General features: G+C 43.6%; 2 protein-coding genes across 2 annotated transcripts in view; both read right to left on the reverse strand.

Moving 5' to 3' along the window:
* Window positions 1–441, reverse strand: part of oatx (organic anion transporter X) — a 32,598-nt gene extending 32,157 nt beyond the window's left edge. The window contains exon 1 of the mRNA XM_030746795.1: window positions 244–441. Coding sequence (XP_030602655.1) covers window positions 244–270 — 27 coding nt within the window. The 5' untranslated portion in view covers window positions 271–441. The remainder of the gene's footprint in view (window positions 1–243) is intronic.
* Window positions 442–2,589: 2,148 nt separating this feature from the next.
* LOC115792137 (deoxycytidine kinase-like) lies at window positions 2,590–22,303 on the reverse strand. Its single transcript, XM_030746550.1, has 8 exons — window positions 22,180–22,303; window positions 11,509–11,627; window positions 10,648–10,731; window positions 10,457–10,566; window positions 10,136–10,283; window positions 3,250–3,365; window positions 3,062–3,161; window positions 2,590–2,958 (listed from the first exon to the last, which is right to left on the reverse strand). Exons 1-8 carry the CDS (start codon window positions 22,286–22,288, stop codon window positions 2,932–2,934), a joined length of 813 nt encoding a protein of 270 aa, XP_030602410.1. The 5' UTR covers window positions 22,289–22,303; the 3' UTR covers window positions 2,590–2,931.
* Window positions 22,304–22,821: the final 518 nt, after the last annotated feature.

Consider the following 22,821-nt stretch of genomic DNA (forward strand, 5'->3'; position numbering starts at 1 on the left):
TGGAGGTTTCTTCCTGTTAAAGGGAGTTTTTCCTTCCCACTGTCACCAAGTGCTGCTCATAGGGGGTCGTTTAGACTGTTGGGTTTTCTCTGTATTATTGTAGGGTCTTTACCCACAATACAAAGCACCTTGAGGTGATTGTTTGCTGTGATTTGGCGCTATACAAATAAAATTGAATTGAATTGAACTGAATCATACACTTGTACAGTGGAGTTATTTCACTAAAAAAAGGAAGTGTCTCACCTCGTCCAACAGATCGGTGAACCCCATCCCAACAACAAACGGCAGCAGGTATCTTCAGGTATTTCCAGGTGTTCTCAGGATCTGAGCTTCTTTTCCATCAGATCAAACCTGACAAGAAACAAACCGCAGCTCTGAGGTGTTTGGGTCAAAGGTCAGAGTAAAAAGCATGCAAATAGCTGCTCTGAGTTTGCGCTTAAGTTTAAAATCATGAAATATTTGCATGGAGTCTGGTGAGAGCGCTTAAAGGATTACAGTCTGCAGCTGAGGAGCATGCAGAGGGAGAAAGAGGATTTACTCCGAGTACTTACAGAGCAGGGGCTGACAGACGGACCGCTGACGGAGGGACGACTGACGGAGGGACAGGCTGACAGACTGAGAGGAAATGAGTGACTGAACATTAATCGGTGAATTTAAAGAGACTCCGTCTGTTTTGTTAAGTTTGTGTTTCAGTTAATGTTTGTGGGATGCTGACAACGCCAACAAGGTCACCACCACCCACCTCCAGCAGAGAGGAAACACTCAGACCCACTGAAACCTTCATCAAAGAAGGAAAAACAAATCCAGTTTTTGTTGCTCTGACTGTGAACCAAGTGTTTTATTCAATGAACTAGATTGATCAATTTCAGTTCTCTCTCATCCTGTTGATCAGATCAATAACAATAAAATAATCAATCAGTTATAATAAGTGTGTATCTGAAGGCTTCAAGTGTAAAAAATGGATACAAACAAAAAGATTTTCAAAATAAATTATAAATATATGAATCATTCTATCATGATTTCAAAATAAAAGCCAAGCACAATTCAACAAGAAGTGTTTTTTCAGAAACTCCTGTCCTCTCAGACCTCTGAGGTCTCCTCCATCTGCCTCCTGCAGACTCGTCTGTTTTCGTGTCCTCGCTCCTCGCTGAGTTTCCCTCTCGTGGATTTCGTGCAGCAGTGTTTTTGTAAACAATCGTCCCAGCAGGTTTCAGTGTGACGGCGGCGGCTCATGAACATGCTGGGACACATGTGTTGTGACCCAGTGTGGATGTAGCAGAGCAGACAACTCTTTGGTTTATGTGTTTATGAAGCTGCATACAGAGGTCAGAGGGTGACATTTCTTTAGTGACACAAAAACTCTTCAAAGGCTGTACAATGAAACAATTAGTCTGATTTTTACAAACATCAGACTTCATTTATACTCTAATTTCAGGTTTCTTCCTAAACAGACCGGCCTTCGTTTAAACTCAGTCTGATTTCAGCCTTTGTTCAGTTCTTGAGTTCCTGTGACTCATAAATCAGTCCGAGAGCTGCAGACAAATAAAAACCGGTTTCATGAACATCAGTGACCTCCTCACCTGCCTCTTTGTTCCTGTGTGTGAGGGCCATTACTGAATCTGTCTTGTTCACGATGACTCAACATTGTTCCTGTCACGCTTCACCCGTCTCACAGTTGAACATTAACAAACTCTAAAGGCCCACCCCACCCCCATCCCCACTGTGCTGGCTCGTTATTCTGCGCCTGGCTCTCTGGGGTGGAGTGGGCATCTTTTGCTCTGTTGGGGGGCTCGGGTGGGCATTATGTGGGTCTGGTAATCTTGTGCCTGGGCATTAGGTCTGTTCGCTGTCCCTTGGCACATGCGGTGCTCTGGGCTGGGTGGGGGGGTGCTCTCTGGCCTCTGTTGGGTCTTGGTGAGGGCCCCAGGCACTGGTGGAGACCTTCCTGCATGTTTCTGCCTTGGCACCAAGGTGTCCGTTACTACTGTGCCTTTGATGTAGGTTATCACCATCCTGTGTTGTGATGTTTGGACTCTGGTGACTTTATTAAAAGTGGGGAGGTCATCAAAATGATTCTTGTTCAGGTGTCTGGATACTTTCACTGAGTGCACTTTGCTGGTGACTTTTTCTAAAACAAATTCACTTATACTGAGTCAAGTTCACCGCTTTAGGTTAGGGAAAGATCACATGTATGTCCTCATATCTGCATGGACATGGATACGTATATGAGCATGCACGGGCACGCGCACGCACACACACAAAAAGAGGGGGTGGGGGTGACAAATGTATCAAAAGAATACCAGGTGACAGGTATCAACCTGTATGGTATTTCAGTTTCCTACCTGTTCCAGCTACACAACCAAGGTACCTGTCTATTTTTCTGAGGTTCTAAAGGGACCCCCCCCGCCCCCCCGAAAAAACAAAACAAAACAAACAAACAACACAAAAAGCACAGATACTCAGGTGTGCAGTCACCTCAATGAGTTTAACATGAACAAACACACATTAATATAAACTGTCTTTCTTTAGTCTTTCACCAACATGTCGGACTTTGGTCTTTAAAGAAAATTTCAGCACACACATTCAGTCTGACTTAATTTATTCACACAGAACACCCAGTGACCCTGAAAGCATCGTGGAGCGGTTACTAACACCTCACCATGAGGACAAACAGGAATGATCCAGACTGAAGGGAAAAATATAACCTAATATAGAACAAGTAAATACATCATGTTACCTCTGTCACTCTCTCACACACACGCACACACACACACACACACACGCACGCACACACACACACACACACACACACACACACACACACACGCAGAAAATATTAAACTACAAAAATATAAAAAGAATCCATTAAAAACAATACAGGTTGAAATAAGTTCTGCACCACTTCTATCAACAGCTCTGGTTGATGCAGTTTCACAATGTGTTGAGAAACTCTTGGACCTGCAGACAAAATAAAGGTCCTGTTAGCAGATTACAAAAACTTTCAGAATAAAAGCACTATTAGCTGAATTAAAAAACTTTCAGATTAAGAGCTCAGACTGACCTTGTCGATGATGGCTTCCTGTTTGATGCGGTCATTCTTGAAGTCGTCATTGACATCCAGGACAAGAACAGGAAGTTCGTTCAGGTAACTGAAGTCCAACCTGAAATCAAACGCACAGGTTAATGAGATGTCCCTGAACGCACTGCTGGGCCTCTGACAGGTCTGAGCACGCTCAGTGGTGTGGTTACCTGAGGTTCCTGTGATAGAGCCAGGCTTCGTGTTTGAAGTGCAGCTGCTCGAGGTACTCCAGAGGAATCCCCTGCTCCTCCTGCCGACCGCGATGGAGCAGCCGCTGCATGCAGCGCTGCAAAATACACACAAACACGGGAGCCTGAAGGTGGTACTCAGCCAATCACAGAATGCAATGTTTCCTCTGGGGCAGCAGTATTGCCTGTTGTTAATTACCTGTTTCAGGAAGCAGGTTCAGCTAAAACTCTGATTTTGTTAATCCTGACGTTAATCCTGACACAGAGAGTTCACCTAAAGTCAAGTCAAGTTTATTTGTATAGCACATTTAACACAACAACAGTTGACCAAAGTGCTGTACATAAATTTAGAATCTAAACTCAATTTAGGACCAAATTATTGTTGTTAAATGTCAAACATATAACGAGCGTTTCAGAACACCCATCCAAAGACAGAGACAAGCAAGAGATAAGTGTTCCATGGCCTTGCTGCCGTCACAGGCGCTAAAGAGGGAAACAAAGCATACACAATAGGATAAATGAGGAAAAAAATTTTTTTTTTGCCCCATAATGGGGGCACAGTATGAGGTTGAAAAACCTCTGCATAGTGAGCACATATAGCAAATAGCATGGGAGCGCTAGGGTGGGTAACTGACGGGGATGGAAGGAAGCCAGCGGAGGTGAGAGGGTTTGGGTTACTGTGTGCTGACTCAGCTAACAGTTCCTGATAACAGGTGGGATGTTCATCAGCAGCTTGGTGTAGGAATATCAGTTCACACAGGTCAGAAGACGGGACAGAGCAGGTGAAACGCTAATGTTAATATTATTAATAATATTCCATAACTTTTAATAAATGTTTAATTTTGTGTAAGTGTGTATAATGACTAATTCAAGGGAACTGAAGAAAAAGCATTTACACTTTACACCCTTTATATTTTGTAGATTTAGTCGACTACATTCTCACCATAATTTGTCAACTAAAACTAGACTAAAACAAAACTATTCAGATACCAAATTCTGACTAAAACTAAATTACATAGTCAAAAGACTATGACTAAAATTAAATCAAAATTTGCTGTCAAAATTAACACTGACGGCTAGTAGGGGCAGGTAACAGGTGCTTCAGCGATGATTGCCCGGCAGTATAGGGTTATAATATGTACGCTGTGTGCACGTTTCAGGTGGCTCCCTCCTGCTCTCGACGGAGACGGTCACATCTTTCTCTCTCTCTCTCCTGCCCTCACATTCACTGAATAAGAATCAATATGGATCTGGCAAACTGGGCTCTCAACACCATTGATTGTATTTTCTCCACTGAGATCGGGGAAAGGGGAGCCCACGTTTCCTAGCGGAACAGACCTTGTTGGATACGTAGTCGACTCGTGGAGTGTTTGGAGGCCTGTGTGTCTTTCAGCTCTGTTGGCTGAGGACGTGGAAGACGTATACATATTCGGCTTTTTGGTGGCGCGATCTCTCCTGTCTGGGCTTGGAGGATATCTGCTTTACCGGGAAATTAAGAGAGTCTGGGCAGCAGACTACACAACCAGACGGTAGTGTTGTAGTACTCGAGATCGGTCTTGGTCTCGAGACCGCTTTTTGATGGTCTCGGTCTTGTCATGGACTCGGACCTTGCGGACTCGGGATTTTATTTCAAGACCAGTCAAGACCACAGCTGTGGAAATATCACTAAATTGCCAGAATACTGTCCAATTTATTTGTTAACATCTTTGCTTTTATTGGATGCAAAACGTACTGATTCAAATCCCACAAATATTGCGCTCCTCTGCCTCTCAAAGGAGCACCTCACAGACTCTGCCCCGGCTAGGTCGCTGCTATTATCGCTGCTTACGCCTGTATCATTTCACCGCAGTTTGCAATCTACCACAGAGCACGGACAGTTTCATTCACAGTGTGTACGTTTGATCTCACTATGGTCACGCGTGTGCTGCATAAATCGAAATAACAACCGGCATGAACACGATGAGAAGTAAGAGGGAAAATGAAGATCAAAGGAAAATTTCAGGCTTCCGATTCAACAAAAAAATCCCAGCATGAAAGGTAAATACCAACCTTCATGTATTTTGATACACAAACTAAAAATTGAATGCAAGTTTTAGGGCTGCAACGATTCTTGGAATAACGCAATTCGATTATTAAAAATCCTCGACACAAATTTGTTGCTTTGATGTTTCGTTTCAGCTCTGCAGCTCAGGTGTCTCCGTGTAAGCGGAGCATTTCCAAAAAAACCAAAAACGACCCTTTAACACGAGTGGATCGCTGAGATGTTTTTTCACGCCCCCACTTCTCTGTGCTGTGAGTGCGCATGTTTGAATGTGCGCGTGTTGTGCAGAGGATGTCAGCTGTTATTTTTTTCTTTACGTCAGCTGTAGACACCAGAACAGATCTATAACCACAGTGTACTGGGGAAAGGGGGGCTGCCATTAGCACTAGCAATCGTTCGGTGCCCCCCCACCCCCTTCAGTACAGAGGGGCTCCGTCAAAATGTTTTTATCAACCACCTGATCAGCAACATGAAGAACAGAGAACGTTGTAGCTGCTCCATCCACCCTGTTTGTTTCACACAGAGAAACATCTGCAGTACGGAAGTTAAAATATGCTGATGAATTGTTAAAATGAAAAATTATTTCTTATCCAATTACTTGATTAATTGACGGAGTAATCAACTGAATACTTGTTTACTAAAATAATTGATAGTTGCAGCCCTACTTGTATTCAGAAAGCCATAGTCAAACATTAGTTTTCAGCACCAGTAGAGCTATGAGAGGCCTTCAAGAATAAAATACTACAGTTCCCAGCAAGATGATGTCACTTCCTATTGTTGCATTAAAAACGTGATAGTTTATGCTCACAATATGGTGGCTGATATTCAAATGTAGGAAATGCTATTAGCAGCTGAGGAATCTGGATTATGTTTTTGTTGTGTATTTTTTTATGTGATTTCTGCAAACACAGTGGAAGGAAACGGCACTCTGGGACACATTAAATGCGTGATGTATAAATGTAACTTTTCTGGATTATATGCAAAAATGATCATTCTATCAATCTAATAAGGCCTGATTTAGAGTTCTGCATTGATCCTTTGTGTATAACTGAAAATCCTCTCTGAAGCAAACCTGACATGCACCTCGAGAAATGTAACTACACGTCCAAAGAAACTGATTACTGCTTTCTGGTTATGTCTTAGGCCCCATCACTCAATTAACAAGTGGGAGCGGCATTTGGTGGTTAGTATTAGCTTACTAATTAGCATTAGCATTAGTGCTGGGGTGAGAAATATTTCTTGCTAGAACCCGGAAGTTACCATAGCCACCACCAATGGTAACAGCAGAGAAGTAAGTAAGTTGTTTCTCCGCCATTAGTACATTGAGCTAGTGGTGGGCAGATTGATCCTATTATCGATAATATGGATGCCAACGTTGTATTGGTATTGATCAATATCAGTGTGATGAGATCGATACTTTGGCTTCAGTTTCTCTCCTGTATGCAGTGCTGCGGTTTCATCAAAGATGCGAGCTGACTGTCTAAGTGTCGCTCCTGTCACAGCACAGAGCACTTTGCTCCTCCCCTCCCCACAGTGTTTTGTTATACTGTCATGTGATGCATAACATATTTTATTTGGGAAAAAAAAGGATTTTGCTATGAAACATTTAAATCAAATTTAAATTTAAATTTGTAGAAAATTAGTGAATGAAGGGACATTTTTTATTAAATTTTTTTATTATACTTTCTGAAAAATCTACCTGGAAAAAAGTTTGCATTTGTTCTTGAGTGATGATTTTGTACACTTAATTTATGAAAAAAAAATTCCAGACATCAATGTATGGGGAAAATTGTTTTATTCTATTGTTTCAGAACAATAACTTTTATTTTGATAAAGTATTTTCTACTTACATATAAACTTTGCCCAATTCTATTCTGGGTTTTAACTAATTAATGATCCAAAGGAAAAAAATCTCAAACCAGTTAAACTTCATGGAAATTCTTCATAATTATTAAAAAGTATTGGTATCAGTATCGGTGATAATGGCCCTGTGGCATAGGATCGATACCAAATCTTGAAGTGTCACACACAACTACATAGAGCAGCATACACCAGGAGTGATTGACAGTGCTAAGACCCTCCTCCTGGCTCTGACTGGTTGTTTTTGACTGGGAGCGGTTCAGGGAGGAGGTGGAGGAGCTCCATTTTTTTCGCAGATTATTGGTCTCATACTGTCTGACATGGTGACAGTTTTAACAAATATGTAAAAACCAGATTTTTTATAAAAGTTACATCCTGCAGCTTTAATCTGTATAAGATTAAAGGCTTTAGTTCTTACTGTTGATGAGTGTTTGCCATTTTTTCAGTTTTACACATTTAGCTATGTGGTTTTGAAAAAGCACCCATTTTTACAAAGGTTGTTGGTTTAAAAACAACACAACTTTATGCATAGTTTATGAAAGGCAGAGAAAAGTTAAGACTATTGTGATGAACTATGAATAATTGTTTTACATTCTGTGATAAATGATGGAAGTCACCCAGGAGTATTAAATAAAGATGGTTATATTTATTTGAGCTGTGAGTTTTTAATATCAGGGTAATTTTATGGGAATGCGGATCTTTCAGATCAATTTGAGAAGTGATTTTGATCATGTTTCACATTTTATTGTGTCATGTAGTGTCAGGCACTGGTCTTGGTCTTGTCTCGGTCTCGCCCCCCCTCGGTCTTGGTCTCGACTGGTCTCGGACCCTAAAAGTCTTGGTCTTGGCTCGGTCTCGATACCCTCTGGTCTTGGTCTTGTCTCGGTCTCGGGTTAGGTGGTCTTGACTACAACACTACCAGACGGATGAGCTATGCACAACTGCACAGACTCAGACTCAGTACGTGATGGACCTGAGCCGCAGGCTGGATGCTCGCAGTCCAGCTGCAAACGCGCTTGCAGGTGGAAAGGATTAGATCTGGAGATAAGGGTACGGTTCTGTACAGCGAGGTTGGGCATTGAGCAAACTTGGATCATTGGATATACTGAGAGTGTCCCAGTGAAACTGAAGGCTGCTGAGAAAAACAACAAGGCAGTCTGTCCCAAAACATTTGCATTATCAGGAATTCGGCTCTCTCAGCCGGCCTTGAGGCTGGTAATCATATCTCTCCGGATTGACGTGACAGCAGATGCACTCCCCGCCCCTACCTTCCTTCTGTGATTTGTGTGAACTGGGATCTGGACTACCACGACCGCTGATGCTCGTCCATCACTATCAGCAAACTGTTTAGGCGGGATATAGGTCCTGGCTCCACAATGCCCTGACCCTCTCGTCTTCTGTCGGCATCCCCACCCCTACCCCTCCCGCCCCACCATGTTGCTATCCCAGGCTTTGAATGTGCGATATGCTTTTGCTGAGGTGTTTTTTTGGGAACCTTGTAAGGTGCTCATTTGCTACTTTCCCACCGCCGAGGTTCCGGAGCAAGTTCCCGTGTCGATCCCAAGGAACCGACGAAACGCTTAAGAACGGGCCCGCGTTCCCACCGCATTTCTGTGAACTGCTCCTTTACGTATGAGTGTGGGCGGGTCCTCGTCTGGACACGGAAGCCGAAGCGCACAAACGTGGGAGAACACGCTCCCCTTTCTGTGCTGCAAATACGTTTTAGGGTCCAAACCAAACTACTGCAGCATCTGTGTGCAGCACAGAGGGAAACACAGACAGAGATTAGAGCAAGACGACAAGTACGCACTTTGTGTCCTTTTATCTGTGATATGAACTGATACAAAGCAGCAAGTTCAGCCTTAGAGCCCAACCTAATTCACAGCCGTGAATGTCGCTTCGCTTTTCTCATGTAATACACATGTAATATGGTAGAAAACTTGATGTTGAGATGGCAGAGTCACGCCCTTCTGCCGCTTTCGGCACGCGTTCCTGGTTCCAGACCAGCTAGTTTGTGGGGCCAGAATTGAACACGTTTTTCGGCCAAGCACCGAGTGCTTCGGCGGTGGAAAACCCGCCTAACGGTTCAAATTACAGCACGGGTTCCGGAACCCTGTTGGTGGGAAAGAGGCCATTATGAGCACAGTATGAGATGAATTTTTTTAACCTAACTCTCCCATTGTTTCTATTTTCCCTTTCCTGGGATTGATTGTGCTGGTGGTGCCCCTAGTGGCAGCGGCTGCAGACACCCATCTCCCCTATGTTAGTCTTGTCTGTCCTCCTCTTGGATGATTGTTCTGAACAAATTCCATTGTATGTATGATGATTAATTTCATTGTATGTATAATGACAATAAAGTTCTATTCTATTCTATGCTCTCTTGTTGCAAAGCTACCACCGCAAACTGAAGGAGTCTCTCTCATGACTCCACTAGCAACGACACTCCCTGGCAAATCAGTGGCATGCTGTTCTTCCGCATCACATTTTTGGATCGCCTCGGATCGCTTGGAACCCTGGCTGAGTGAATACTAATAAGTACCTGGTACTAACGGAAATGCCTACAAAACGTGCCGAGTCAAGCTGCACTGAGTAGGTACTAATGGAAAGGTGGCAATCGTTCCAGAGGAAGCGCAGATCACTGAGAGGAGCTGAAAGAGGTTCAACATGTCTCTGATATCAGGAGAATTATGCTGATAGATGCTGCTGGGACTCTGTGAGGTCCTGAGGGTGGAGCTCAGGTGGAGAGCTGCACAAACTGAACTGGAACAGCTGACCTGTGTGATGATTTACCATCAGACTCTGAACCGTAGCTGAGATAAATCTCCACCTTCTGTAATGAAGAGAGATTTTTCTGATCACCTCATCTGCAACTAAAAGCTCAGAGTTTGGTGAAGCTGCTCCCTAGAGCAGCAGTGTCACCCGTATGCATTTACCTGTCTGCTTTAGTGTCACCTGTATGACTCTTACCTGTGGTGGGGCTCTGAGGTAGATGATGGCATCAAGAGCAATGTCAGACTCAAACTGGTTCAGTAACCAGGTGTGCCAGTCCTGATACACACTCCACTCTGTCTCCAAGAGGTCCCCACACTCAAACAGGTTGGACGCAAACACGTACCTGTACACACAGGTAGAAACAAGGCACGTTATGTTTTGGAAACAGTCTCTCTTGCAAATGAGACACTGAGTCTCAATGGGACCACCTGTATAAAGGGTAAATAAAAGAAAAAACATTTACACCTGTACACGCAGAGTAAAGTGCCTGTATTAAATGCATGTCAGGTGAGTTACCTGTCGGAGTAAACGGAGCGCTCATAGAACTGGACAGGGTTTTCTGCCTGCTGAAGTTTGATTGATGGAGGCTGAAGCTGTGCTCGAACTCTGCTCAGACACGCGTAGCTCTGCACACAGGTGAAGACCCAGGTGAGACAGAGGTGGAGACACATTACCATCAACTGAGGGGGCAGAGCCAAGTGTGTTACCTGGAAGGTGTAGGACCAGCGGCTTGGTTTATCGTACAGCATCTGCAGCAGGTTTCCTCCACTTTTCTGAGATGAGCTCAGCTCCTACAGATAAACAGGCAGGTAAATATGCAGGTAAATACAGTTGTGTTCAAAATAATAGCAATCCAACATGACTAACCAGATCAATCAATCAATCTTTTTGGTAGAAATCATATTATCAAAATCATATTGCCTTATGCTGAAGAGGAAATGTCCTTGAAATAGGTGTTTCAACAAGACAAAGACCCCAAACACAGCAGTAAGCGAGCAGCATCTTGGTTCCACACCAACAAAATGAAAGTTATGGAGTGCTCAGCCCAATCCCCGAATCCAATAGAAAACTTGTGGGGTGACATCAAAAATGCTGTTTCTGATGCAAAACCAAGAAATGCAGAAGAATTGTCGCAAGTTGTCAAATCATCCTGGGCTGGAATACCTGTTCACAGGTGCTGGAAGTTGGTCGACTCCATGCAACACAGATGTGAAGTTCTCAGAAACAGTGGTTATGGTGCTAAATATTAGTTTAGTGATTGACAGGAATGGTAATTCCTACAGATTTTTCAATTAATAAAGCGAATATTTGAGTTTATAAAGAAAAATGCAGACACTGCTATTTTTTTGAACAGCCCAACATTAATTTTTCTTAATTTCCTGTAAAGTAATTGGAAAATTTATACATATTTCTACATGTTTTGATTTAGAATATAATGTGCAGTGTTCCCAATGCCTGTAAATAAAAACTATTATAAGGATTCTGAGCTTTATTCATGTTTTTGAATGCACTGCTATTATTTTGAGCACAACTGCACATCAGTGAAGGTGTGCTGCATTCAGGCTCACCTGGTAAATATCATCACTGTCATTGTGGACATTGCACCACTTGCCGATGGGTTCAGGTATGACCTCCCAGTCCTCCGACGCCGTCTGAAGGAGGCGGACAAATGTCGACTTCCCTGCAGCTGGAGACAGAGGTGAGACAGAGGTGAATGCCCTTAGGTCCAGAAACAGACTGAAGCCAAGAGTGGCAGATGTGCGAGCCTGCTGCTGAGGAAGCAAACACAGCTAATAATAATAACAACAACAATAACAACAACAACAACAACAACAACAACGACTTAGATTTATATAGCACCTTTCAAGAAATCCAAGGATGCTGAACAAAGGGGAAAAAAAACCCTAGGTATCCACGGGTTTCTGTAAGAGCACACGTAGGCTCCATGACAGACGGCTACTTCCACTGTACGGTTTTATATTTCTGGTTACCCAAAGTCAGAGCCAGAGTTAATGACAAAATTCAGTTACTTTGTGCTGTAACAGGCGGCTTTATTAGTTGGAACACGAGCTCGGGTTCAACTTGTGCTGTTGTCGGTTGTCACTACATCAGTCTGTACATTTTTTCAAATTATTTTATTCTGTAAATTTGTTCTTTTTCCCCCAAATTATACTGCCCAGCTGCACATCCTATTACTGTATTTTTTCCTTATGTTTTAAGTTTTCCTTTAATCAGAATCAGAATCAGAAGGTTTTTATTGCCATATGGGTGAACAGGTTCACAGCATTAGGAAATTGCTGCGGTACTTCGTGCTTACAGAAAAAAAAAACAAAAAACAAAAAACAAATAAGTATAAAAACTATAAGACAATATACAAGTATACAAATTGCAAATATACAGAGATATTAGAGCTTACAAAATATACAGTGCAGAGACTAATATTCCACTAATATGTACATCAGTGCAATCAGACAGGTGCATAGACATAGGGTCATCAGCGTTTGTGGAGGGTGGTGGTAACAGTCTTAGGGTAATTGTTCATGAGTCCAACAGCAGAGGGGAAGAAACTGTTCTTATGGCGGGAGGTTCTGGTCCGTATGGACCGTAGCCTCCGGCCTGAGGGGAGAGGGTCAAAAAGTCTGTGCCCAGGGTGAGAGTGGTCGGCTGTGATCCGACCTGCACGCCCCAGTGTCCTGGAGGTGTACAGGTCCTGGAGAGATGGGAGGTTACAGCCAATCACCTTCTCAGCAGAGTGCACAACGCGCTGTAGTCTCTGTTTGTCACTAGTGGTGGCTCCAGCGTACCACACAGTGATGGAGGAGGTAAGGATGGACTCAATGATGGCAGTATAGAACTGCACCATGGTCCTTGCTGGCAAGTTGAATTTCTTCAACTGCCGCAGGAAGTACATCCTCTGCTGGGCCTTTTTGACGACAGAGGTGATGGTGGGCTCCCACTTGAGGTCCTGGGTGATGGTAGTTCCCAGGAAGCGAAAAGAGTCCACTGTGGTGATGGGGGTGTCAGTCAGGATGATGGAGGGTAGAGGGGCTGTGTGCTTCCTAAAGTCCACTATAATCTCCACTGTCTTCTGGGCGTTCAGTACCAGGTTATTGTGGCTGCACCAGGACACCAGACGTTTGACCTCCGTCCTGTAGGCCGACTCGTCCCCGTCTGAGATGAGTCCGATGAGAGTCATGTCGTCTGCAAACTTAATAAGCTTGACAGACTGGTGGTCAGAGGTGCAGCAGTTGGTATACAGGGAGAAGAGCAGAGGAGAGAGGACACAGCCCTGAGGAGTGCCAGTGCTGATGGTCCGGGAGTCCGAGACATTCTTCCCCAGCCTCACGTGCTGCTTCCTGTTCATCAGGAAGTCAATGATCCACCTGCAGATGGGATCTGGCACGTTCATCTGGGACAGCTTGTCTTGGAGGAGATCAGGGATGATGGTGTTGAAGGCAGAGCTGAAGTCCACAAACAGGATCCTGGCGTAGGTTCCCTGGGAGTCCAGATGCTGTAGGATGAAGTGCAGAGTCAGGTTGATGGCGTCGTCCACAGACCTGTTGGCTCTGTAGGCAAACTGCAGGGGGTCCAGAAGGGGGGCTGTGAGGGACTTGAGGTGGGACAGCACCAGACGCTCAAATGACTTCATGACCACAGAAGTCAGTGCCACAGGTCTGTAGTCATTTAGTCCAGTGATCCTTGGCTTCTTGGGGAGAGGAACAATGGTAGCGGTTTTAAAGCAGACAGGCACGTGGCAAGCCTCCAGTGAGGAGTTGAAGATGTTCGTGAACAATGGGGCAAGCTCGTTAGCACAGTGTCTCAGTGTGGCAGGTGAGACACCATCTGGACCTGGAGCTTTGCGAGCTTTGACACTCCTGAACTGCTTTAGCACCTGGTCCTCCTGAATACAAAAGACTGTGGGGGTGGGGGATGAGGGGGACTCTGGGGTGGGAGTCCTTGATGATGTGGGCTTCTCTGAGGTGTGGGGAGTGGGGGAGGTTGGGGGGTGAATATTTGTGTTGGCTGTATTGTAGTTGGGACTGGTGGAGGTGTGAAGGCTGCTGAACTGACCATCAAAACGACAATAGAACTCGTTCAGTCTATTTGCAGTTTGTAGGTCGTCTGTGGAGTGGGGGGTTTTAGGCTTGTAGTTGGTAATCTGCCTAAAACATTTCCATACAGAGGCCGCGTCGTTCTCTGAGATCTGCTGCTGTATATTCTCAGAGTGATGTGATCTAGCAGTGGCCACTTCGTTGCTAAACCTGTACTTGGCTTATGTCTGTGTAGATTCTCAGTCATCCAGGTCATAGTAGTCTCTGGAGCTTGAAAAAGGCGACTGGACTTCTTTTTGTTTCTTGAAGACGTTTCACCTCTCATCCGAAAGGCTTCTTCAGTTCTCAACCAAATGGTGGAGAGACCCAGGTATTTAAACCCCTGTGGGCGTAGTCCCCTGGAGGTGGTTATGACCCTCTATTGATCATGTGCGTGAACACATGTGCCCAGGTGTGAAGGGGGCGTGGGTCATATTTAATCAGTGGTTTCAGTTGAAACCAATTTAGGACTCCGCTCCATTGTTTCCTGTGGCCTATTGAGGTCACTGGAACAAAGGTGTGAATGGGGGTTGAGACGTCTGGGAAGGGAGCTCAGGACAGCACTGTAAGCGGGGGAAAGTTGGTGACGTAATCCACCTCCTCTGTTCAATGATGGTTGTTCACAGTGGACATAGATGGCTTCTTTCACTCCTCTTTCAAACCATCTGTTTTCCCTGTCCAAAATGTGAACATTGGCATCCTCAAAAGAGTGCCCTTTTTCCTTCAGATGCAGATGTACTGCTGAATCTTGTCCTGTCGAGGTGGCTCTTCTATGTTGTGCCATTCGTTTGTGAAGAGGCTGTTTGGTTTCACCAATGTAGAGGTCCGAGCACTCTTCACTGCACTGAACAGCATACACTACATCGCTGATCTTGTGTTTGGCGGGTTTGTCCTTGGGATGAACCAGTTTTTGTCTTAGGGTGTGACTTGGTTTGAAGTATACTGAGATGTCATGCTTGGAGAAAATTCTTCTGAGTTTCTCTGACAAGCCTGACACATATGGGATGACAATGTCGTTCCTCTTGTCCTTCCCATTCTCTGTAGTTTGTGTTTGGCCTTCATTCCTGTGCATCTTAGCTGATTTGATGAAGGCCCAGTTGGGGTAACCGCATGTTTTGAGGGCTTTCTTAATGTGTGTGTGTTCCTTATGCTTCCCTAACCCTGCAGGAGAATACATTCTTTGATTTTTTTTAACAATAAAACTTTTCTGAATTCATAACAGGAAACACTGAAATTTCTACTTGGCCTTTCCTATGCTGTGATGATTTGCATTTCCACAATAATAAAGAAACTGGCAAACCACCGCTTGTTGGCATCACACCCCACCACATTGAAAACTCTACAGATTTTACTAACAAGGTCCAGAATCTTGTACTGGATCCAGATGAAACCATGGTGTCCTTTGATGTGGTTTCACTTTTCACTTGCATACCCACAACTGAGGCAGTGGAGACCGTCAGAAGACGACTACAGGAAGACGATTCCTTACTGAACAGAACCAGCTTCACCCCAGATCAGATTTGTGCACTTTTAGATCTCTGCCTTACCACAACATATTTTAAATACAATGATGGATTCTACAGACAGAAGCATGGATGTGCCATGGGCTCCCCAGTGTCTCCCATTGTAGCCAACCTTTACATGGAGGAAGTGGAAAGTAAAGCTCTTGGTTCTTTCAAAGGGATGGCACCTAGCCACTGGTAGATGACACCTGGGTCAAAATCAAAACCCAAGAAGTAGAAGCCTTCACTCGTCACATTAACTCAGTGGATAAATACATACGTTTTACCAGGGAGGACACCAGAGATAACAAGTTACCATTCCTGGTATTTGTGCGGTGCTTATCGAGGAAGATGGAAGCCTCAACATTGAAGTTTACCGGAAGCCCACACACACAGACCAGTATCTCCTCTTTGACTCCCACCACCCTCTGGAACACAAACTTGGGGTGATCAGGACCCTACAACACCGTGCGGAAAGTGTTCCCTCTAAGGCAGAAGGGAAGCATAAGGAACACACACACATTAAGAAAGCCCTCAAAACATGCGGTTACCCCAACTGGGCCTTCATCAAATCAGCTAAGATGCACAGGAATGAAGGCCAAACACAAACTACAGAGAATGGGAAGGACAAGAGGAACGACATTGTCATCCCATATGTGTCAGGCTTGTCAGAGAAACTCAGAAGAATTTTCTCCAAGCATGACATCTCAGTATACTTCAAACCAAGTCACACCCTAAGACAAAAACTGGTTCATCCCAAGGACAAACCCGCCAAACACAAGATCAGCGATGTAGTGTATGCTGTTCAGTGCAGTGAAGAGTGCTCGGACCTCTACATTGGTGAAACCAAACAGCCTCTTCACAAACGAATGGCACAACATAGAAGAGCCACCTCGACAGGACAAGATTCAGCAGTACATCTGCATCTGAAGGAAAAAGGGCACTCTTTTGAGGATGCCAATGTTCACATTTTGGACAGGGAAAACAGATGGTTTGAAAGAGGAGTGAAAGAAGCCATCTATGTCCACTGTGAACAACCATCATTGAACAGAGGAGGTGGATTACGTCACCAACTTTCCCCCGCTTACAGTGCTGTCCTGAGCTCCCTTCCCAGACGTCTCAACCCCCATTCACACCTTTGTTCCAGTGACCTCAATAGGCCACAGGAAACAATGGAGCGGAGTCCTAAATTGGTTTCAACTGAAACCACTGATTAAATATGACCCACGCCCCCTTCACACCTGGGCACATGTGTTCACGCACATGATCAATAGAGGGTCATAACCACCTCCAGGGGACTACGCCCACAGGGGTTTAAATACCTGGGTCTCTCCACCATTTGGTTGAGAACTGAAGAAGCCTTTCGGATGAGAGGTGAAACGTCTTCAAGAAACAAAAAGAAGTCCAGTCGCCTTTTTCAAGCTCCAGAGACCTGTACTTGGCTTCTTTGTAGCAGACTTTGTCCCCACTTTTAAAAGCCTCCCTCTTCTCTATCCACAGCTGCTTCAGTTTGGGAGTAAACCAGGGTTTGTCACTGTTATAACTCACCCTGGTGCGTGATGGCACAATGCTGTCCTCGCAGAAGTGGATATACGAGGTTACAGTGTCCGTGTAGTCATCCAGACTGTCACAGGCAGCCCTCATTGAGTCCCAGTCTGTAGTTTCGAAGCATGTGCGGAGCTCCTCCACAGCCTCACGGGTCCACTGCTTTGTTGTCCTCACCACAGGTTTTGAGAGCTTCAGCCTCTGTCTGTACGCGGGGATCAGGTGGATCATGTCGTGGTCAGAGAGCCTCTTAGTTTTTTACGTTATTTTATTTATAGTGTGACACTACAGTATACAACCTACACAAAGCTTAAACAATGCCTGCCTTCATGTAAACACGTAGCAGTTAGCAGGATGACAGCTGCGTGTCTCCTCGATCACAGCCTTCAGCCAGTCTAGTGTTTGTTTCAGTGATCTGAACACTCTGATATCCAGATCAGTGATTTACCTTCCACAGAATAGCTGCAGCATCACTACATGATGTCCCTAATCGGGCAATACAGGAACAGCTGACTGTCTCCACCGCTCCACTTTCCCTTAGCATGACCCATGCTAAGTGCTTAGCTTGGCCGATGCTCTGGCTCGGCTCTACAGCTGCTTTAAGGAAAACAACGTTGCCTTGTTTGTTCAGCATTACTTTATTGATTTTATTGCTTTGAAGGTAATCTGGTGCTCTTATAATTACGTGATTCCTCGCCATCAACACCTTCGGAAAAAACAAGGTAACTGATAATGTCGATGTAGCGACTTCAGGCCATAATTTCATGTCATCTACTGTGAGAGGTGACGGGTGAGGCACTGTTACTAAAACATCTTTGCAATGTATTCTCCTCCGATGTGGTACCATTTAGGCCAGGTAAAAGAAACTGCAGTGTTAAAATGTTTAAATGAACGGCAAGTGTGTAAGCCCGCAACCGTGAACAACAGCGCAAACGGAAGTAAACTACCGGCTTCCACTATGAATTATGGGTAATGGTGCGAAATCAGGAATACTGTGGATTGAAGGCCTTTTTTGAACAGGTGATTTTTCAACAGTTTCTTTAAAGCATCCAGTGATGAGGTACTGTGAAGCTGAGTAGGGAGAGAGTCAGGGCTGCCACACTGAAAGCTCTGTCCCCAAAGGTATGGAGATTGGTGTGAGGGACAAAGAGCAGACCCGTGGCTGAGGACCGTAATGTCCGAGGCTGTTTGTATTGTGTTCCCAATTAGTGACTTTTTAGTTGCTAGATTTAGTAGCTTTTCAGACCCTTTTCAGACCCCCCCTGACAAATTTAGCAGCTTTTTCCGGAGAGGTTGGAGAGTTTATCCGGTTCCGGGTCGCTGCTCGTGTGGCTGACCGACGGCTCATAGAGCTCAGTGAGCATTTTTAGAGTAGTTTTAGCATTTTTGTGGTTTTTAAGTTTTTACTGCTGAGGGCGCAGTGTTGCCACTGGAGTTAATATGGATATTTACAACCTTTTTTGGATATCATTACTGCTGCACATTTTTTCTTCATGGAAGAGTATCTTTGTTAATGGACTACATTCTCATGCTGATTCACGGACTGTCTACGCCAGAGATTTCTTGATGCAGCTTGGCACTAAATACTTACCTGATATCAACAGATTGGTTTCCTGAGACAATACTACGGAGGACCTCTCCCTATCATATCAGTTCTACTCGTCATAAACGGAAAGTCTATATATATATATATATATATATATATATATATATATATATATATATATATATATATATATATATATATATATATATATATATATATATATATTAGGGGTGGGACTCGATTAAAAAAATTAATCAAATTAATTACAAGCTTTGTAATTAATTAATCGAAATTAATCGCATTTTAATCGCATTTCAATATTTGACATGAGAAATATTAATTTAAGTTTAGTTGATGAATAAATCAATATACATAAGCTTAAACTTCAAAATCTTGTTTATTTTCCCACCAGTCTACTACACAGAGCAACGAAGGGTGGAAGTGCTCCTGTGATAAGCAAACTCCTGAAATTAAAGTTAAGCATCATAACTGGATAGTTTTATTCAACATTAATGTCTCACTTGTTATAGTTGGAAATTAATCATTCTCTCAGCTGTATTCCTTGATGATGAAATGTGTTATGCTTATTTTAACAGCTTATTTTGAATAAAGACTTAAAATTAAACCACAAAAAGGAGAAAAAGTTCGTTCTCCGTTTAACAGCTGCTTTTACACAGCTGTGCTTCTCACTCATGTTGCTAGGCGACATGAGCTACACAGAGGTGAGGGCAGGTGATATGAAGGCTAGCCGCTCACTTCCGGCCTTTGTGGTGTTCGTGGGCTGCGAAAGACGTGGGCCGGGTCCTTCGCAGGATGCGGCCCCTAATTTGGACATTGTGCGTCGATATAATCTGTATACCGGGAACTCGCGCACTGAGAAACGTTCCACGGTGCAAAGTGCGATTAAAATGCGTTAAAATTTTTAACGCGTTAATTTCCCCGTAATTAATTAATCAAAATTAACGCGTTAAAGTCCCACCCCTAATATATATATATATATATATATATATATATATGAGTGCATACGAGTGTGTATGTAGGTATATGTGTATGCATATGCATATGTATATGTGTATATATATTATTATACTAATTATTATGCATTATTGTGCTCTATGTGCCATAAATTGCCTCTCGGGGATGAATAAAGTTTTTTGAATTGAACTGAATTGAATTTTGGAAATGTGAAATCCTCCTCTGTCCCTGTGTTTTGTGTACATACAACCTTTGTATGTCCGTCCGTACGCTTTGGCTTCGCCCAGACCCCAAAGAGTCCATGGCTGCAGGTAAGAAGGCGCCGCCATACGCAGCAGAAGTTGGTTTGTACCGTAAGTCACGTGACCTTAATAACTGAAACTCTTTTTTTCGTGTGCTTGCACTCTGAAGTGCCTTTTTGTTTATACCTTTTGGGAAGAAAAAAATATCGAGAAATATATATCGTATATCGCCAATCACCTAAAAAATATCGAGATATTATTTTTGGTCCGTATCGCCCAGCCCTAGTTAGAAGCCTGGCAGCTAAATTCTAGCCATAGTGGAGTCTGTCCAGGGCTTTGCCAGAGATCCCGAACAAGACCCCATCGTAGTAGTTGTGCACCTGTTCAGTCACAGGTTCAGAATGTGATCCTGATCCAGGAAGCAGGTTCAGCTAAACTCTGTGATCTGAGATCAGCTCAGGTCCACAGAGAGTTAACCTCAAGAGTCAATTACCATAGTAACATAAGCACTTGTAACAATGACTCACTTCCTGTTATTCTTATTCTGTTGTTATTCTGACCACAGACATACATACCTAGATGCCGCATTGAGCGCTGACTCGTATGTCAACGCCACCATATTGGATGTGGCAAAATGGACAAACATAACATGAGAGAGATGCTGCACTCTGGTGCTGTGGGGAGCTGTTTGAAACATTTTACAGTCAAACAGGATCACATGGGATTACCTTTCACAGGTAAGACTGAAGAATTGTTTTTGCTCCTATTTGGCCATTCTAACATTATAAAAACAGAATTTGCAGACGTTGCAGTGATATTATGTAGTCCTGCGGTGCACCTCCAAACAATGACGTCTATCTACATTGGGCCAAACCGTTCTATTCTGATACAAATAACGTGATTAAGGTCAAATCCAGACCTTCTGTCTGCTGCTGCCTGCACGTGAGTCTATTTTTGCATTTGTGCTTCTTGGCCCCTTGTTTTTGTGTAGTAATAATAATACATTTAGACATGAAGAACTTTATAAAGGTTGGATATAGTGCTTTTTTTTGTTTTACCTTTTTAACCATAAAATTTTATTGTATGCAATAAAAGATCAATCTATAATTTTAGTATACAGTTTTACTGTTAAAAGAAAATGAAATAGATCAGTTTCTATTGCGGTGTCTTATTTTAACTTATAAACTTTGTTCATTTTATGCCTTAAAGAGCGTCATTAATACTTAAATTAATAAAAATCAGTGAATATAAAAACGTTTTTTACTTATAACCCTGCAGATGTTTTATGTACATGTCAGGATCTGGTTATTGTAGACAATTATCACAGTAACAGCGTTACAAACATCGACAGCTGTAAACACTCATAAAAACATTAGAAATACATACTCTAGTTTGATGCTGCACCCTAACATACTGGAGTATTTAACATTTTTAATTATTAGAGAAAGTTACGTTATTTTTTGTGCCTGTTAGTTTTCCAGTATATGTTAATGCGTTTCATTCACACATTCAAATGTGCACTACCTTACAGAACTTTGTAGAAAGGCGCTTTATAAAGTTCAGTCCATTCACTTGTATTAGTTTACAGCGCAGATCTGCCACATTCAGCATGGCGGACTGGCTGACGTGTCACAGCAACGGGCCGCCCGCTTAATGCGGCGTCTGGGTATTCTGACCCCGAACTCTGACCCCGAACTCGCCTTTTACCTCATTGTTAGCTGGAACCAGAAGCTGCTAACGGAGCGCCGGGTTCAACTTGTCACTCATCAGACGATCAGTGATGACTTCCTGTGTGGGTGGGGCTTAAGAAAAGGACCCAGCTTTGAAACAAACAGTTGACTTTTGCATGAAGAGCTGAAGCCAACATTTGATCACTGACTGTTTACGCTCTCCACTATGACCCCTGACCTCAGTGTTGGAGGTCACCTAAAAACAGTCGTCTCAGCGCTGGATTCGATCTGTTATCAAATCTGCGTCTGTCACAGATCACACCACCAGCAAACCTCCGTCAGTCTGTGCTCACCTGAGTTCCACCCCTCAGGTATTTACCCCCAAGCAACTGAAGGAGCGAGCTCCACAAGGTTAACAGGCAAAAATTTAAACCACTGCCTTCTGCCCCTGCAGCACAGCATCATTACAGCCAGCTGATTACTGATCACAAACAGCTGATGTTCTTTTTTGGCGCCATGTCTCCGTGAATGCGGGAGGGACCCGCGGACACAAAGACCCGGACCCGGGCCTAAGAGCTCGGTGACCGGTGACTCGACCTGAGTCGAGTCCGGGTCCGGGTCCGGGAGGCTCCCGCCGGTCTGGAGGCGCGCGGAGCCGTTAAACTCACCGATGTTTCCCTCGATGGAGATCTTCTTCTCCTTCCTGTGGCGGAAAAAATTTCCGTCCAGCGGCGGGTTGCAGAGAGGGGGGCACGGCCTCTTCGGGGGGGTCGCCATATTCACTTATCGATTATTTATCGCTGCCGTTCGGAAACACACTGATCGGCGCGCAAGACGCTACTCAAATTGAATTCCGCGCGCACACACAGAGTTTCGTTTCCGGGGGCGGAGCCAAACGAGAGCAGAGATGTATTCTGAAAGCCTAAGCGGAAGGACGTCTCACTCTGATAGTGAACAATGATTGTGATCTCCTCACTCTTTATTTAAACCCTGCTAATGAACAGAGGTTTAAATAAAGATTGATAATCTTAAATAAAAGACAACTAACTAAAATAGGATAAAAATAGATAAATGAATAAAGAAAGACAAAAAATGAAGAGGCAGACATTCTCATTCGAAGTATTCTGAATAAAATTGAAGAGCTAATAAGCAATTCTTGTTTTCGTTTATATATTTTAGTGAATTAAAGTTTCATTTCAATTAAAAATATCATAAATAATGGGGTTGTTTTTGACATCTTTGCTTTATGAATGTAAAATTTACCCAATAAGATAAATAGATTGACAATGTTATGTTCATTATTTTGAGAA

The sequence above is a fragment of the Archocentrus centrarchus genome, chromosome 14, assembly GCF_007364275.1.
Source record: "Archocentrus centrarchus isolate MPI-CPG fArcCen1 chromosome 14, fArcCen1, whole genome shotgun sequence".
Classification (NCBI taxonomy): Eukaryota; Metazoa; Chordata; class Actinopteri; order Cichliformes; family Cichlidae; genus Archocentrus; species Archocentrus centrarchus.

Excerpts from the sequence above, each read along its gene's own strand:
- LOC115792137 (XM_030746550.1), bottom strand. The coding sequence starts at position 22,288 with ATGGCGACCCCCCCGAAGAGGCCGTGCCCCCCTCTCTGCAACCCGCCG. Across the intron at positions 11,628-22,179 it reads CTCCATCGAGGGAAACATCG|CTGCAGGGAAGTCGACATTT; the intron begins GTGAGTTTAACG and ends CTCTGTCTCCAG. Across the intron at positions 3,366-10,135 it reads ACCTCAGAGCCCCACCACAG|CGCTGCATGCAGCGGCTGCT; the intron begins GTAAGAGTCATA and ends TGTATTTTGCAG.